Source organism: Trachurus japonicus, chromosome 16 (assembly GCF_045865225.1).
Source record: "Trachurus japonicus isolate A0001 chromosome 16, Traja_1.0".
NCBI classification, from domain to species: Eukaryota; Metazoa; Chordata; class Actinopteri; order Carangiformes; family Carangidae; genus Trachurus; species Trachurus japonicus.
The window spans coordinates 21,322,032-21,341,066 of NC_140922.1; the positions used below are offsets into that span (position 1 = coordinate 21,322,032).

General features: G+C 39.8%; 1 protein-coding gene across 4 annotated transcripts in view; it reads right to left on the reverse strand.

Annotated features, from left to right (window-relative positions):
* The window catches only part of mtbp (MDM2 binding protein), a 34,247-nt gene extending 15,697 nt beyond the window's left edge, over window positions 1-18,550 (reverse strand). For 2 of the 4 annotated variants that reach the window (XM_085802510.1, XM_085802508.1), the window contains exons 1-12: window positions 18,365-18,550; window positions 17,872-17,955; window positions 17,716-17,789; window positions 16,971-17,119; window positions 16,732-16,790; window positions 15,692-15,836; window positions 15,163-15,277; window positions 10,060-10,176; window positions 2,401-2,495; window positions 2,062-2,128; window positions 1,718-1,835; window positions 929-1,108 (exon numbers count right to left, since the gene is read on the reverse strand). In XM_085802510.1, coding sequence (XP_085658636.1) covers window positions 929-1,108; window positions 1,718-1,835; window positions 2,062-2,128; window positions 2,401-2,495; window positions 10,060-10,176; window positions 15,163-15,277; window positions 15,692-15,836; window positions 16,732-16,790; window positions 16,971-17,119; window positions 17,716-17,789; window positions 17,872-17,955; window positions 18,365-18,434 — 1,273 coding nt within the window. In that variant the 5' untranslated portion in view covers window positions 18,435-18,550. Of the gene's footprint in view, window positions 1-928; window positions 1,112-1,717; window positions 1,836-2,061; window positions 2,129-2,400; window positions 2,496-10,059; window positions 10,177-15,162; window positions 15,278-15,691; window positions 15,837-16,731; window positions 16,791-16,970; window positions 17,120-17,715; window positions 17,790-17,871; window positions 17,956-18,364 lie in introns of all 4 variants that reach the window. The other 2 variants (XM_085802509.1, XM_085802507.1) reach the window with 1 other exon arrangement.
* Window positions 18,551-19,035: the final 485 nt, after the last annotated feature.

The following is a 19,035-nucleotide window of genomic DNA, read 5'->3' on the forward strand; positions in this document are numbered from 1 at the left end:
AATGGCCAGTGGCATTGAAGACACTATTTTTTGTAACACAGGTTAGCCTGATGAACAAGGACAGCCCTTCAACCTGTCAGTGAAGCCAGACTTCAACCAAGCTGAGGGTTAAGAGAAGAGAAGAGAAGTGAAAGCTGTTTTTCTTTACAATGTGACAGAGAACAAAATTACTGCCACATGTTCAAAGGCTTCCTAAATCTGATTGAACAGAAGTTTTCAAACTGTGAGACACGTTACAAAGACACGCTTTGAGGTGAGAGGCATGCTGGTCCTATATAAACAAGAGGAAGTTAGTCATTGTAAAGGTGTGCCGCTGATTTAGCCTGCTCACTACTGTGGAGCGGCTGTGACACAAAGCTCGTGGCGGCAATTAAGGTAGTTAGTGTGAAATGCGTTCTCTTCCTATGTCTTCTCAAATCTGAACGCACAGACACAATGCATTGATTTTTTAGATTCAGTGTGACTCAGACTTTCCAAGGATACCGTTATCTCTGACAAGTTTAACAAATCCACTTAAAGATAACATAGAAAAGTTGCTCAGGAAGCTTGAGAATAAGTCACTTTCAGAAAAGCAGTAAAATAAAGCAGTCCTGTGATAGTGTACTGGTATAGGCACCAACAGCTATTTCAGCATAATTTTCATAATGCCAATTTGCCACAGTGTAAACAAATACAAGCGAAAAATTGAGGTATACACAATATAAAGATGTCCTGACATTTGGCAGCACTGCCCTTTGAAAACTCCTGCAGTACAACATTTGGACAAAGGGGAGTTGTATACATTTTTTTTGTCAAGTGATCCCTCAGTTTAACAGACTCTGTTAGAACATGGTATAAAACCCACAGGTAATAAAAGAAAGGCAACCGAAAACATTGGCAGTGTCAGACACACACCTCTTATTATGACAACATAATTTATACTGTATACCTGATGATGACAGCCACTTCTCTCCCAGCAACCTGGTGATAGTTGCCATGGCAGCTGCTCCGTTATTTTGACTGTCTGAGTGCAACATCCTGACAGTGCAGGCTCCACACCCGACATCGTCTGAGCCCTGGACCAGCAGGAAGTAGTGAGCGTTTTCACCTTTCACCTCCACGGTAGGCGCTACTGTATAAAACAGAAGGGGGGCAAGGTTACATCATAAGTTAATGGACAAAAAGAAAAATATTGTTATGCATCAGTTTTTTGTCAAATGCAATGCTACTCCCCCGTATAGCTTTTGTCTAATTTTGTCATCACCTTTGCTCCATATAATTCTTCTCATTAAATTGTTCTTGTCAAGTGTATGATTATATACTTTACCTACTCCCTGATCCTTTTCAGCGATCTAAGTATGGCATATAAATTATACCTTTTTTTCCTGATTCTTCCAGCAGTGTTCAAAATTAATTCAATTGCACTTCAGCCTGTCTCCAACGGAAAACTTTATTATAATGAATATCAGTGTGAAGGAAGAGATAGAGATGGATATTTTATTTATCCACCAGGGGAAATTCAAGTGTCCAGCAGCTCATTAATGGTAATAATAGTAGTTAATAAAAATAGTTCAATAGTCCAGGTCATAAGCCACTGCCTCTGAGGTGTTACAGCCTAATGGCAGTGGGGATCTCCCGAACCGCCCTGTTCTGCTGCAGTTATCCCTACAGAGGACGATACAGCTCCTCTCACCCATTTAATGAGGAAATGAAAATGGCTTGAAAGAGAATGTCTTACCTTGTAAGGACTTTGGTCTCCTGGCTATAGACTCCCTCCAGCTCTGGGAGCTGAGTTGGCTGGCTGTGGGCTGGGCGATAGGAGTCACTATACATGACAAGCTGAACAATGCTCCAACCTGGACACAGGGACACAGTCAATACACCGGACTACACAGTCCCTCAGCCCCATGAATCACAAACAAGATTAATCTTGTATCCATCTCCTATGTCTGATATATGTTTGACATTGGATCAAAGAAAACAGATTTCCTTCTCAGGGAGAAACCTTTAGAAAACTAACTCGACTAGGAATTACAGCCTTTCACAGTTGTGTGTATAAGAGCACGACTCAGGGGTATATACCTCTCCACGCAGTGACCTCAGCTGATCCAACAGAAGTTTAGCCTTCGCTGACTTCCCACAAAGCCCTCTGTTTGTTCGATGTTAAGAATAATCAAATATTATGGAGCAGTAGAGAAAGGAAAGATGCATCTAAAAAGATCAAAAGAATAATAGATATTAACAATCAACTATCAAACAGTTTGCATGTGACATGTAATACGTTGTAGTGTAGCTGCTTAACATGAGATGGTTCATTTAAATGTGGTTTGAAGTAAAAAATTATGTTGCTTTAGTTTCCTTTGTCAAGTGTCCACACAGACATACACACATACACAATTTCTCCACTTTAAAAGAGGATACAGTTCAAAGCAGGTGCTGGACATCAGAAAGTTGGGCAGGCCGGAAAGATTAACCAGCTGAACCAAGTCCAAAACTGGTGCATAGTAATGACAGACCTGCAAACACACGACAGAGAGAAGATGGGTGAGAATTAAAAAAAAAAGAAGAAGAATGAAATCAGGATAGAAAGACGCACAGAGAAGACAAAGACAAAACAACAATGGTGATTTCAAAGAACAGTATTTTAAATTAAAGCTGTTTGAAGGATGGAGGAGGGGGGGGGTTGACAAAAATGAAAACAAGATAGCAACTTAAATCGACAGGCATCAATAAATACAGCATTTATGTTTTTGACTAATTGCTTTCTTGATAAAATGTCAGAAAGACTTCCAGCAGCCTAAGGTTAAGTGTTCAAATGTTGTGTTTTTTGTGTGAAATTTTGTCAGTACTATATGAGCCCCAGAGTAATGGCTAAAAAGTGTTTTCTGGACCCGTAAATGCCGGAAATCTTGTTTTCTGACAGTAGCCAGTCATGATAAGGTCCTTAACACACTCTAGCTCACATTGAAAACAACAGACCTACATTTCACCGGTCTGCCCTACTTATCTAATGAGCTTGCCATAAGGAAATCAATAATATATAAATCATTTGTTACATGGAAAAACAGGTCATTTGCATATACAGAAATTTACAGGAATACATGGCAAAGCCTGAAATTTCAATCTCATAATTTATTGAACTGGAACAAGAATGAATTTGTGACCTATTTCCGAGAGAGTCCTATAGATTAAGAGCAGATGAAGATTTTAATGAATACTGGTCGAAATTCTGCTTTTACTGGCAAGACGGGGAAGTTTATTACCCCCCTTGTCCAACCCTAGTGAAAAGTTTGACTAATGCAGTGGCCTGCAGAGATGAGCCAACAGATCATTAGAAACTCTAATATTTAATTGTCCTCATTACTTATAACCACACGAAATGATCCTTTGTAATAGTTGAAAATTGCATGTGCCTGTGGTTTCAATGTTTTTGTTTAAACACAAATCAGTATGCAATTACTGTAAAAGTGGCTTCCTACAGATTACTGTGGTGTTTTCTTTCCTTGGCAGGAGCATTACCTATTATCCTCACTCGTTTGCTTTACATAGATTGTTGTAATCTAGTTTTTGGTACTTACAGACTAACACTGACTTTATTTCACAACAGAAATCTTATATTCTGTACGACTTCCATGTCCATTGAACATCAGTAAAATACTGTAAAATTGTTGAGCATCAAATGATTAAAATCACATGGGTAAAACACATTAAGCCCTTCATGTAATTGCAGTTGCTGCCAACCAAAAAGAAAAATATAGAATATAGAATATTTAAATCCCCAAAGACAGAGTAACATGACGCTCTTTCCCTCCTTATCAAACAGAGTTAAGGCGCTATTATAAAGGACACTCCAAGGGAATACATGTCACCATTTGAAGAAGCTGTAGAGCCCTTTAATCTGTGGGAGAACATTCATTAGAGGATAACCTTAGAAGAATAATAAGGGCGACAGTGACAAGATTCAGAAGAATTTCCATCATATAAGGCTTGAAAATGTCTAGAATAGATGTACATTTTATCGCCTTTTAAGCAACATTTCCATCACTATCCATTTTCACCACTTCTTTTGTACTCTTAGAGAAATGAAATCGTTGGCCTTTTAATTGATCCCTCTCATTGTGGGCAGTGCTGAGGCTCAACGAACAGAACTGTACTCTGCCAACATTAACTAATAGGCTCAATATAAAGACGTACTTTGATTTAAGTATTTAATTAACTACTGTACATTAGGTACAACACAAAAATAAATATATATATATATATATTTTTTTTAAAACGGATAAACCACTTTCACACTGTCAGACAGGTTTGCCAATTGCCTCTCTGTGAGGACACAGACACAAAACTTCTGAGAGCAATGTCAGCACTTGCACTTACAGAGGGCAACAAAGAGGTGTAACCAAAATGTTTTCAGGGTCAACCAGAGCTTGCAGGGCAGCTGACAGGTCTGTCCTACAGCGTTTATGTGCCCTGAAAGGCTTCATAGTGCGGCGGAGATAGGGCATAAATTACTGTACACTACACATCACTGTTCAACCCCAATGTCATGTTTGCATCAAAGCCTATCAGAGCTGGAGGAGCCATTATATACACCTGCTGTGACTCTTTTCAGTGTGGTTTCAATGTTTATTGAACCTTTTCACACCAAAGACAAAAGCCAGATGTTAGCAGGTGTCCAATGAAATCACAACATCATATTTCATTACAACTCCTACTAAAACTAACATTTAATATATCATTACTGAATATCTTTTATCATTAGTAGACGTATAAGAAGTACTGTAGTAGTGGTAGTAGGAGCAGCAGCAGCAGTAGCAGTAGATGTGGTAGTAGTAGTAGTAGTAGTAGTAGGAATAATAATGATAATACAAAACAACCAAATTAGAAGTATGTGACTAAAGCATGGTTTGCAGGTTTCCTCTAACGTGCAGCAGATTTCATTAATCTTACTAAACAACTCTCGTTTGGTGGCCACAGTGTGTCTGCCCAATGTGGTGTGTGTATTGTGTAATAATCACTATGGTCCCTCCTGACAGAGAAGAGTCTGTGTATAGTTTAGGTTGTTTATGTGTGTAAATGTGTGTGCGTGTTGAGTGCGAGTCATTATGGAGCCAGTTATCCCAGCAGTGCGGAGTTGTGATAGTTTTGTTGTCCTCAGAGTTTTTTTTATTTTTTTAATGTGTGCCAAGACAATCATCGCCATCTGCTTCTCTGTACAGGGATCTGATTAGATCACACAACACACACATACACTGTCTCCCCATGGACACATTAATGAGTAGCACACAAACCTACACACACCTTAACTAAGGAAAGCTGCTGTGTTAACTGAATAATGAGCACACACGGCACATATAACACATACTATCTGTTGGCAGAAACACACAAAGCAGACAATGGTTAACATAAACACAACACACAGGTAACACGGCTGTTGCCTGAGGAGGAAATTATTCTTTTCAGTGTTTTCCTAATGTGAACAACCGCATGCTTTCGACCAAGTATCTTTAATGCTAATCTAATTAATGCTAATAAAGCCTGGTGTTATGTGTGGTGTGTTTGTGTGTGTGTGTACTGTGTGTATCTGGCCATAATTTCTTGGGTACGGCTCTGAAGTGGTTTTATCGTTATTTATATTAATCTCTATAAGAAAACTCATTACAGAAACATAACAACTGTCAAAAAGACCCGCTCTGCACACAAATACACAGCTCTGACAAAGTGCACACCTACCGCCATACACACACATACACACTAGTGTATCTTCTCCACATGCACGCAGATTTTAATTGTTACATGTCAATAGAGTAAGCCGTGGGTTTCATTACTTTTGCTGTACAGATGTCATTCATTTCTCGAAAAATAAAATTGCCTTGTCTAATGTTTAGCAGGGTTTTTTGTGTTTTTTTTTACCATTAATTAGCACTACAACTGAGGTGGATGGGGATGCAAATAGGCTTGCTAAATATTTGGCAAAAATCTAAATACAAGAAATGTTGAGATATGTCAGTCTGGACCAAAGTGGTGTACTGACAGAGTCATGCCACTAGCTTTTCCGGGTTTCAGGTCCTCCACTGTGAGGATTTGCAGATTTTCTAAGTTTCTTTTTATTGTAAACTAAATATCAATATAGACTGAGTCTATTCTCTGACATTTTAGGGAGAAAATTATTAACTTATTCATTTTTGAAAACTAATATTAAGTTAAAGTAGAGTTTAGTTAAAGAGGAACTAAGAAAGTCTGGTCTCTTTTCCGCTGTTTTGCTAACCCTCCTCTCGGCCATATGCATTTGTTTACAACGAAGCCAGTGAGAAATCAATCAATAGAGCGGTACATAACGTTATATATCATATACGATGTATGTATTTGTGTAGTTAAATCTGTCATAAACAAGAGATTACGTTTTTTTTTTATGGGGCACGTTTGTGTCGCGGTGCGCAGAGGCGAGAGCTACAAGGTTGTTTTTCAGCCCAGAGACGCAACAAGTGACACACATGGAAGGCAGAGACTAGAGCCTTCATTCTCCCTCGTAACAAGTTAAGCCATTTATAAACCATCACAATTACTCCAAAGCTGTTTAATTAAGGTAAAATTGTAGCATAGATAAGCTATAAATCCTACATAGTTCCTCTTTAAGGTTGGGTTTAACATACAGTAACATTAAAGTGTTAAAACATGGATTGCAAGCTAAATATCTGACAGTGTCATTCTGTCTTGAAGAGTGATAACTTAAAGGAGTAGTTCTGACATAAGGTCACCTGAGTCGCTTACTGTCAATAGTGTTGATATATGGACATTGATTGAAGTTAGACAATGCTCAGGAAGATGATCAGAGCGAGCTGTCGGCTCACTCTAGTTTCTCAGCACCACTGAGTGACCCGTGTTACCTTAGCACTAACAGCTCTGAACCACTATCAAAAATGAGGTACAAAAAATTTGACAGAAGGAAAAGCTGATGATTCAATAAAATGGATCTTGGCTTAAAACTTTCTGCCAAATGGAAGGTGAGGATTGTCCTATATAAAGTCAATGTCAACGGTGAAACATGATGAGTGCAAATCCCATGTAAGTAAAGTATGACTACAGGCTCCAGATCTCCTTCCTTTGAAACCCTGGGCAGTGGCCTTGGTTGATGATCTGTTAAATCTATATCCTTATTCTGTTTTCTGGCTATGAGGGCCAACAGAGTTACCAGGGGTCGACTCTCATTTGGCAGATGAAATAGATTTGATTTATCCAGCTGATGGTCCTTCTGTCACGGGTTCCTCAACGCGATTAAAGGGCAACAAGGAAGTGACCCTTTTGAACTCATCTCCGTCTAGCCAGCAGAAATCATTAGAGGATGAAGTGTCTGCAGCTCATTCAGCTCTTTAGCTAGGAGGTAAGATGTGGGTTGGACTAAGGGTTAAAAGGTACACTTCTACCCTAAATGAAAATTCAGTCATTATCTACTTGTCCTGTCAATCAAACTTCCCCTATAGTTTGTAGGAATATGAGTAGGGCTGGGCAATTAACTGACAGACTGTCGAAAACATTATTTAGGAGTCAGACCTCTCACAGATTTATATCAGTTAATGCTTTCTTCAAAGTGTGTGTTCATAAACAGTAACTTAAAAAAAAAATACTATCACGTGTTCATTCACATACAGTACCTCCACACTGTCCGCATAGCGTAGTCGACTCTACTTTACAGTCACTATAAGCGAAACTGGTGATATGAATTTAGCAAAGACTGAGCCTCAGGCTACGGCCACACTAATACATTTTCATTTTAACATGCAGCCTCACTGTTGCTGTTTTTTCATGCTGTCCACACTGGTCACTGGTGCTGGGCCTGTTTTAAAAATCAAAGCTCAGGGGTTATATTGTAGCCTGGATGAGTAGAGCAGAGATTTTTTTTGTAAAGGATGACACCAACTCCCGCCTAACCTCCCGATCGTGTCTTATCCGTCACAACCACAGGGCAGTTAGTGAACGCAACCAAAAGTAACATCACTATTTTCTTTAATCTCTTGGAACAGTCATGTTGCAACGTATGAAGAGGGCATGACTAAAAAAAAAGGGGGAGAGACAGTTAAAGGTCTAAGATCTGATTCATTGATTTGAGGTCAAATTGCCAAGACTAAATACACGTTTTCAGCATAGTTTTCTCTCAAGCTGCAGGAATTAACTTATCCAAACACATTACATTTCTCTGAACAAGATTTCTTCCCTGACAATGTTTGGATCATGTGCAGGCCCCGCAGCGCTCTGGCAGCAGACTGTGCTTGCTACTGTCCTTGTCAGAGAGGAAGAAACAAGAAATAATGAGGCAAACAATTGGACCTTTGAAACAACCATGCAATTGTGTGGCAATAAAAAATGACATGAAATGTGCTGCCTGAGGCGTTTGGAGAAGTTAAATGAGATGCAGCTATGACAAAGCCTGGTTCCAGACCTCTAAATCGCTGCTCACATCAATGATTAGCTCAGTGATTCATATAAGTCTGTTGTTGTTCCCGCTGACAGCTTTTATCCCCAGCTGGAGAAAACATTGGACCAATCAAGGCGTTGTAGGCGGGACAGAGAATGGGGACATCGTCTTCCTACATACTTTTCACACCGGCTACGCAAAGAAACTCTATGGATCTTTCAGAACCTGTGAAACCAATGATTCAAAGGCTGACAACAGCACCACTGCAAAATAACATAATTTAAACATCTTGGCATTCACATCAGCTGCTACCCAATTCACAGTCATAATTAGTTGCCCTGTTGAGGCTGCCGATCTACGTTACTGTTGTGCTGGTGATGTGTGGTGTATTGGATGGTTGTGTTATTGTGATTCTGCTTTGCAGTTATGTTGTGCTACCTGCCCAAGATGAATTTCCCTCTCAGGACAATAAAAGTTTATATCTTATCTCACCTTAATTCATGAGTACCAGTATCAGAGTTAAAAGTCCTACCAGTGCTTCCCTATTACCTAAAAAACATGAAAATGACTAAATTTAGCAACAGCAACAACATGCGATGAGTGGTCTTATAATTAAGCAATACATCACGCAGGCAGAGGTATACGCTCATTATACCACAGCTGAGGGGCGTTCGTCGGCCCGACGCGAAGCGGAGGGACGAAAACGAAAACCCCCTTAGCGTAAAAAAAAAAAAAAAAAAAGTCCCACCTCCCCGGACGTTAGCTGAGCTCTGCATGTCGTCTTTTCCTGTTTTTTTTTCAAGAGAAAGTCACTGCTCAATCCACTCTGCCATTGTTACCCCTCCCCAGAGGTGAAAGTTAACCATGAACATGTCAATTCAACTAATTTAGTCTATTTGTTAACGTTGTCAAAACTACCTTTTGCTACCATTTGTACTACCCTGACGCAGAGTGATACGCTGTGATAAGGCTTTAAATATATATATATATATATATAAAAAATAGTAGCTGTGGTATACGCTCATTATATCACAGTTAACAACCAATCAGATCAGCCGGATTTCACCTTTCAGTTTTATAATCCATTCAAAACTCTGTGCAAAACTTGATGAAATTCCTTCGCAGTATTTCTGACATATCGCTATGTCATAGGACTGATGTCTACAGCCCTGGCTGCTGCTGGCATGGACACATAAAAATCCTATTTTGACTTCACAAGAATACCTTCTGTGTTGTTTTATGGTCTCACAAATTGTTGAACACATTTCTGTCCTCAAAACATTTACAAATCCAATTTCTCTTAACTATTTAAAATTGTGTGCTTTTCACACACCCAAGGGTACATTATAGTAACTTCTTCTCCTTTGTTGGCAGTTTGCTGCCTTTCTTTGCACGTTACAAGCGACTGTTGATCAGTGGAGCTGTGTGACACTGGTTACAGGATGTGCATCATGGCAGCCATGTGCTTATGCATGCACGCACCATTGAAACAAAAGTGGCAATGACTCACAGTACTTTAAAGAAGACGACTGTAAGATGCCATTTGGTACAGTGTATCTAATTATCTAACTATCTATCTAACAACAGCTACTGTATCTTCCATGGAAACAGGAGGTTTCACATTTAAAGATGTGACAAGCCGTGCCCGTGAGGAGCTCAGGACTCACCTCGGACTGTAGTTTGTGGTCTGTAGTGACGTAGGGATGCTGTAGGAGACTGGATCCTGATGTGTGATGCACTGGAGAGCGCAGAGAGAAGCCGTCGAATCGGAGCTCCGACACATACTACAACACATACACACACACAGGACAAGAGACGGTCACACAACAGTAAAGTGACCTTGCTATCAGAAAATCTCCTCTAGTCATTATTAGTACAGTTACAAATCAGTGTCTGTGCTACATATCACAGACTTACACAGTTTGGCCCCATAAGAACACAATAATATACAGTATCATGCAGCTTGAGTGTTTGTTCTCACATAGACTCAAAAATGGTTGTGGTTTGCTTCTATACATGGCTTTGCAATTAGTGCCAAGTGTGTAGTTGTGCACATACACATGCACTCACACATTAGAAGTTATGCTGTGAATTACAGGGCTGGTGGTTGCTCTCAGACAGGCTTTTATACCTGTGGGAATGCTCCTTTGTTCCACCGCTCTCCAACTGTGAAGGCTTTATTGACTGACTGACTGACTGACTGCTGGCGCCCCTCACTTCTGACGGCAGCAACTTAACAAAGGTCACTACAGTGAAGGAGAGGCTGTATGCTTGCATCAGCATAGTTAAGCAGACAGGGGAGACTTGATTGTAAAAAACTTTCCCCAAAAGAATAAGAGTTCATATCACTGTTTTACCAGTACTAAACATTGAAGGATGATACCAATATCTAATAAATATATATTTGCTTTTATTGATTCCATTAAAGACGTGTACTGATCAGGAACCTTGTCAATGTGCTGCATATACTGTGGTTTGGTATATATGTATAATGGCTGATAAAGGATAAGGAAATGAATGGGGTGGCAACAACATCACTGTAGGTTCAGCTAAATGTAGATCAAAGTGAAAACTGTGGCCATATGTGGCCTTTGTTACAGAAGTGCATGTTTTATTAGCTTCTGCTCTTCACTTGCACAAGAAATATCAAAAGGTCTCCATCAACGAAACAACCCTCCACATATATTAGCTTGAACGGAAGTATATCAATGTGGAGAGGTGACGTTCATGTTTTCAGTTTCAGCGACTCTAGTGTTTTGATCTCAGTGGAGAGACAGAAACAGAATACTGTTGCTCAAGGTCATGACCATGACCATGACCAAAACCCACAATTTTCCAAAAGTAATGGGGACCAACCAACCAACCTGACAGCAACAGAATGCACTCATTTGCCATTTTTTGCAAAAATAAATACTTAACATAAAGTGTGTAACTGTATATTTTTAGATAAAGGCTGCCGCTGATACATTTTTGAAATGATCTTTAAGTGCCAACTAAAAGTCTCCAGATTAAAGAACACCAACAGCACAAGACATAAAAGGAAACGCGACAGCGAAACAGATTGCTGATTCTCTCTAGAGGACCTTGGAAGAATAGTACAAATTTGGCCAATTCTGTCCAGAGACAGAAAACTGCTGCACCTGCCAGAGCTTTCCTGTAATGAGAAAGAAGTACAAGTGGGTGTGAAGTAATCTCCAGAGTGGCAACAAAAAAAAAGAAGAAAAAAATGCTGTCAACGCAGTTCAGCCTGTTCACTTTGACACCCAAATGCAGCTACTAGTACGAAAGCGGTAAAGAAAAATATGTGGACCAGCATTCAGCCACCAGACCTAAATAATTTCTTCATGGATCTTACTTTGTGCACAGGAAAGAGCCTCCCCTTGCTTTTACCAGCCACAGCATTAGCATTTATCTTGACTGAAGGAAAAGGCCTGAGAGACAAGTGCCCAAGACAGAATACGAGGACAGCAGGTGTCTCCTTCCTATAGTTTTTATCATCTATATGGCCTTTTACACTTTAAACTTATACTGTGAAGAACAGCACTGTACCTGCATGTCAATAAGACCAGCACTGTCCTTTAAACGCGGACAGAAAGTGCCCAGAGGCGTTCTCTAACATTTGTCCTTTGCCCAAGCCTGGACCAATCATTAATTGCAGCTGACTCCTTAGGGAGCGAGGTCGAGTGAGAGCGGAGCCAGGCAGGGCCGGGTTGCCTCTGCCAGGGCAATACCAGCAAGTCAGAGCAATTTCCCATGACCCCTCAGTGACATCCAGTGATTCCTCTAGATTCAGTCGGCGGTGGGGAGAGACTTATCCCCCACTGACTCAAAAAGTCACTCAATTCAAAAAGGAAATACATGAAAATTTACCCCATGGCATTGTGCACTGTGCAGTGCATGAGCAATTTCACATGAAAAAGATAGAGGAACATACACAGTAGCGTGAATCAGGTCTCTGAATTACAATTAACCCCGGTATAACTGTTTTCTCACTCAGCCCCAGCTAGCTGAGTACCCCCATCCACAGAGCAACACTGTTCAAAATAAAAAAAGCCCCTCGGCAAACAAGCTGCTGGGTTTAAAAGGACACCGCTTTTTCTCATGCAATCTACAGTTCTTGTCCAGAGCACAAAAACTCACAGAGACAGATGATGAGACAAAAGAAGTCTTTTCTCTCAACAGCCAGGACCTCACTGACTCACGTCTTAGCTGCTCTTAATGATCAGTCACTCCTTCAGTTCTTCCAAACCTTTGTTTCTTATGTATATAAATTCATACAAATGAATTACTCTTAACAGCCGTCAGTGTACTCATTTCCTTAACATCTTCTTGTTACTGACAGTTAGAGCACTGCGTCATGATCACATTGTAAATATACAGACATGCAATTGTCATGAAAATCCTTAGTCTATGTAATAAGCCAACCTCTTTGGCTTCCAATAGTCCTGGATAACCAAAAACAACCTTACTGCGTTTTGTAACAATTTCATTAGAAAAACTAACACAGCTGGGCTTTTTTCATTGTTTACTGTAGAGGTTCAAGTGAGATCCGTGTTTTCTCCACCTCCTTCTCAAGTTTCTACACCAACAAGAAAAATGTGAAATAAATTATGCAAAAAGAACTCCATCCCCAATGATTCATAGGCAAGGCAAATTTATTAGTATAGCACATTATCATACCCAGAGGTCATTCAATGTGCCTAACAGAAATAATGGAAGCATAAAAACAGAAGTAAAAAAGCATAATAAGAAAACAATATAACAGACTATTATAAAATAGATAATATCTCATTAAAGTGTAAGATTAAAAGATTAGATGCGGGCTGGAGAATAAATCAGTGTTTAACTTCTTTTTAATGCCAGTTTGTGGTTCAGGAATATAACGATCCGCATTGGGAGCTGGTTCCAGCAGGTGGCAGCACAATGGCAAAACAAAACACAACTCCGCCCACACCACCAGTACATCTTTTTCCCAGAATGAGGGAATAAATTAGCTCCAGAAAATGCTTCTTTATAAAAGAAAAATAGATATTTATATAACTGTACAGTACACCATATCTATACAGGATGAAGACAGGGAGCACGGTAAGAAGGGAAATTATCTCCAGAAATAAGACGGATCTGGCTCTAGCACCCTTATCCCTCCAACACACGCGTAGCTCGACTCCTTTATTCACAGGAGCTATTATGTCACCATGTTCAGTTTTAACTTTGGACATCATTAACTGACCAAGTTGCAAATATTACATACCTATTATTGAGCTTATACACTGAACATGAAACATTTCAGAAAAGTAATTAGGAAGGAATGAAACTTTGAATTAGGCTCTGACTGGAATAACATTCAGACTAAATTCTACCTGACTGTCTAATGGTGTTATTTGCTAGAGTGCTGCAATAATTGCCTCTGGAAGATATCAAGGCAAGGACGAGTTTGTCTAAACTTGATTAGAAACAAAGTGTATTGCCTTAGCTGTGTTTCTGGAATGCCAAAATGCAGATTGTGTTAAAGTTTTAATGTGGTGATTAAAACTGAGATCCCCATCTACAATTACGTCTCGATGTTTAACATGAGGCCAGGACTTCAGTGCTAGACTCCAGGTAGGAACTAGTTGCAAGTTTCTGTCCCAACAGAGAGGAGACACAATGGGACTGAAATCATTGGGTGAAAAAGCTAAATAAACCTGTGTGTATTGTCTGCACACAGCACAGCTATGATAAGCCACCCTGTGCTTTTGGAGGACATGTCCAATAAGAAGAATATATAGATTGAACACAAGGGGCCTGTGAATGGATCCTTTGTATGGCATAGTGGGTTTTTCACTGATTAATGAATAATGATTAGAGATGCACCGATCCGATACCCGGATTGGTGCATCTCTAATAACGATCCGGCACTTTCAGTATTGTTTATGATAACCTGGTTGGAATTTGTCATAGCAGCCATTTGTGTTCAAGTCGTTACTGACTTGGTCAACAACCTAGGTTCTCAATTGCTTTCCTCTGAATGGGAGGTGAGGTACCGTAGGGCTGAAAGTACCACATTCAGCCGTGTGTCCAGATTTCACTTTTTCAGGAGATGTTTGATAAATGCAGCCTTAAGTGATGTGGTCAAAGTGCCTGAAAGAAGTGAACCATTCAACCATTCACAATTTGCAAAAGTCCACAAGTTCTAAACATCTAAGAAGATTTAAAAGGCAGCAGTATTTCTTCAAGAGTTTTACCATCAATGGCGTCTTTGTTGGTATAGGCTATGTTATGTTATTGCTCAACTGGGTGGAGCTAAAACTTTATCTAATGTTTTTCTTTTTTCTGATGGAAAAAAAGAAGCAAACAACTTATTGCAGCTTTTAGCCAGAATAAACTCTAGAGTAGGGGTCTTCCAAACTGATGGAGAGATGAAGCAGGGACCACCTACTATATATATTGTATAAAATTGTGTTTTATATTAACCATACCTTGTTATTGTGCATTCAATAATACATTTGTACAGGTACAGTGAATAGGGTGGCCACTGGCTGTGCCACTACTATTTATAAACAGACCTTGTTAACTGATACCAATGCCAATATCAACAACCCCCCTGTTGAGGACCTCTGCTCTAGAGCGAACAGGGGTGGGGGATTTGTTGTATCCACAGTGGCAAATACAGCACAAGTGTTAATATTCCCATCACTGATGTTAGGGAAGTAAGACTGTCTAAATCTGCATAACAAAGAGTTATAGATACAGAGCAAGTCATGCTCACTCCATTTGCCAGAGACCCTTACCTTTCTCTCTCTGATGACGAGGCCGCCCCTCCACAGCTCCTTGTGGTCGACACAGCTATCTAGGTGGGTAGGCTCCACCAGACCTGCACTCAGGTAAGATGCAACTTTCTGCCACCTACATATTAAAAAAACTTAAGTTGCTTATTCCTGTAAATCAGGAATAAAAATCATGAATGATGTCAATTCTGCTATTTAGGGAAATAATGTAGCAAATGTTGAGAATCTAATACAGCTACTCTGCCAGTACGTAATACCTCTGTGAAAATGTTCCTCTGTTACATCCATTACTGTAAGTCAACAAACATTGTAGTATATCTTTACTCATCTAACTCCCTCTAGTGGTGAACTGGCAGCATCTCACAAATAATCACACCTGCAAACTCACACAATATATTGCACCTTTTCATGCACTTTGAACCTCCCTTGGAAACTTCTCATCACTCATTAATGTGTGCCATCCATGACAACAATTATCTATTGGTCCATTTAGATCCTAAATGCATTGCATGTGTATTTTCTGTCTCCTTACCCAGTCTTGTGCTCTGTGACTACATTTATCTTAGCACCATGCCAGCAGGACATGTGTTTGAGGGCTCCAAGCAGAGGCAGCAGGTCTTTAATAGGAGGGGATTGCTCAGCAGAGCCCAACATCAGCACATCCAGCAGGGCTTTACCTGAGGGGGAAAATAGGACAAGCCAAAGAGGAATTCATTAGATAATTCTTTTCCTTGTCTTATTTTTCCTACTTCTTACAGATGTGTCACTACAGGATTTCATGAGGGGACAGTGACCCAAGCTAGTCACTCTACTGACACCATCGTCTCAGTTTGCACCTCTAAACATCAAGACTAGTGGAAGAATAAAGTTAGACGCCAGCAGTGACTCCAGCTCCTCAGGGCAACTAACAGCAGAGGGTGACTGCTCCTGAACTCCTGTGGAGGTGGTGCATGCCAAGCAGTGCTCTTCAAAAAGTGAATGATCACTTCGGGAGGCAGACTTACTTAGAAAAAGTCAGGGTAGAAGTATCCTATCATTCCCAGAGATAAGCGCCTATGTAAAAAGTACGATAAGGCACTATTTCCACACGGCTGAAGCAGATTTCAAAAATTTAATAAACTTAAAACTGTACTGTATTCTTGTCTCACAGCTTATGAGTTTGGCTCCAGTGAAGACATTTTAATTCCTAACTATTGGCATTTTTCAGCTGAGATTAAATGATGAAACTCTAAACATTGTTTTATCGAGTAGAGTAACATCCCGCTCAGGAAACTATATGATTGTTGTTCTCCTTGTTTAGGCAAAATATGTGAAGAGCCCTGGCCAGCCGTGCTGTAAAGATAACTATATCAAACCAAAAGCATCGGAGAAGTTATATTATGTGGAAACATTTGGATTCAAAACAATGGATGGATAAATTGTGTAAACTGGAATATATTTAATGTTATGCCTTGTTATATTTAAACCATATAAGTGACAGTCCTGCACAGCACACAGTCAATCAATACAAATAACAGACAGGAAATACATAAAATACATTAACTCCAGCCACTATGGGCTGGATCACTGTACCTGGAGGTGGTAGCTTGTCCGACAGTTGATGCAGTCCTTCTGCAGCCTCTTCTAACAACCTGTTCAACAGAGTCATTCAGACCAGATGAGAAAGACTGTGGGGGCCTAGTGGTCAAAATGTAACACCAGGATTATGTTGAACAAAATTCAGATAACATCAGTTATATGTCTGCTCAACGTTGTTGTATTTGGCAGAATCCTTAAACACAAAGCAATGGGCATCATCATCTATCACTCACTCTGTCAGTGTTGGCTGATCAGCCTTTTGATCCAGCGCCTCCTGGTTACTCAGAGAACTGAGACATGACTCCACAGCAGTGGGCTTCTCCTCTTCACTGTCAGGTTTCTGCTGGCCTGTGCCCAGCTCTTCCCACTCCAAGCTGCAAAACTACAAAATAACACAACACACAGGGATTATAAATATTTCAGCTCTTGTTCCATTGTCAATATTTCAGTTTCCTTTTTGGTTTGATTCATGTACACATTTTGTGTGCATATATACACAAATATGTGATATGCACAACTGATTCATGATTCAAATGTAAAATAATTATATATTATCAGTTGATTTGTTGCTGTTCTGAGAGTTTAGAACCAAGACCATCATCTATATTGTCTATTTTTTATGACATGAGTTAAAGTATCAGAATTACTGAGGACTGAATACACTGAGGACACTGTCCACCGCAAAACAAGCAGTAGTATATATATTGGACAGTAAACTTGATACTGTGTAGGAAAGATCATTCAGCAGCATTGCACATTGTCATTGTGTTTTGCATTTCTAAAAAGCTAATTTCTTTAAATCACTGTAAAAAAAAAAATTATTGAGTTGCAGGGGCAGATCAGACATCTTATGTCTGGGCAAAGGCTTTTTCCTGTCTCACAATCTGAAAATAAACACATATATGCACTTGTGCCCAATTCCTATATAAACAGCTGTTTCAACATATGTTTTTGGATGGATCTCTGCATATATCTTACTTGTGTTACTCCATGGCAAGCCTGAACGGCGAAGTACCACTTCTGAGCTGATGGGCTACCATTTAGAGAACAAGCTAAAAAAAAAAAAAAAAAGTTAAGTGAGATTTGGAGCATTTAAATCAGACAGGACAAAAGAAACACATGGTTATATTGCACCTGGAAACACGGAGATCCCTCTCCCAGACTCCTGGGTTGAAATGTCCACCAGCCTGTTGTATGTGTGCTTCACTGGCTCCAGACCTGTGAACAATGAATGACAACAGGGATTTCAGGCTTTGTGACAGTCAGACTCAGCTTTAAAAACATAAAAGCATGAAATCATCTAGATAGTGTAATCCCACAATAAAAAAAAAACACTTATATGCATTCTCCAAAGTCCTCATTTGAAAAGGTTTTGACTGGCTAACTACAGTGTTTACAAGCCAAATGTACAACGCTTAACTCTCTCCTAATATAAAGTAAACGTAGGTTATATGAACAAAGGTTATAGCAGTGTGGCTCGGATATTAACCACTGCACCAGTCAAACCAGCACGTTGTTCACTGGTTTGTTCAGTAGTTATTCATCCACACACAGTCTGAGCCTGCAGCTAACTTCTTCACGGAGCTAACATGAACACAGTCGTGTGTTTGACTTGTTTCACACTCACGTGTATCGTCCTCTGGCGCGTCGTCGTCAGCAGTCTGACAGAAGGAAATGACCAACACGAACCGGTCCATTTCGTCTAAACATGAGTAAATGTAACTGTTCCGAGTTTGTTTAGATAACTTGTTGGATTATGAACAGCACTGTTGTTTCCCGCACTGTCAAATTTCCCACCACTTCGTCTTCTTCTGCAAAATGTACCAGCGGCTGACGTCAGGACACAAAGCGCTACCGCCACCTACTGGACGGAAACTGAAACCGCAGACTAACACGCCAAGTTTTTTTTAAATATATATATTTATTTATTTTTTATACAGGGGCTAAAAATGCTAAAAATAAATAAATAAATAAATAAAATAAAAATAAAAATAAATACTAAAAAAAAAGGGGGTTTTTTTAGGGGTTTTTTTTTAGCATTTCTTAGCCCCTGTATACAATTTTTTATACTGGGGCAAAATGCTAAAAAAAACAACAACATATTTACGACATATGAACGCCTGCCTGCCTACCAGAAGCTGCCTTCAGCTCTTGTTGACTGTCCAATTCCATTTCCATGTTGCAAACTATTTTTTCTGCATCATCATGTCTGGGTGACGGATCCCTCCTCTGTTGTTCACCCTGAGGTTTATCTCCCTTTTTCCCCCTCCTTGTTAAGGATTTTCTTGGGAGATTTTC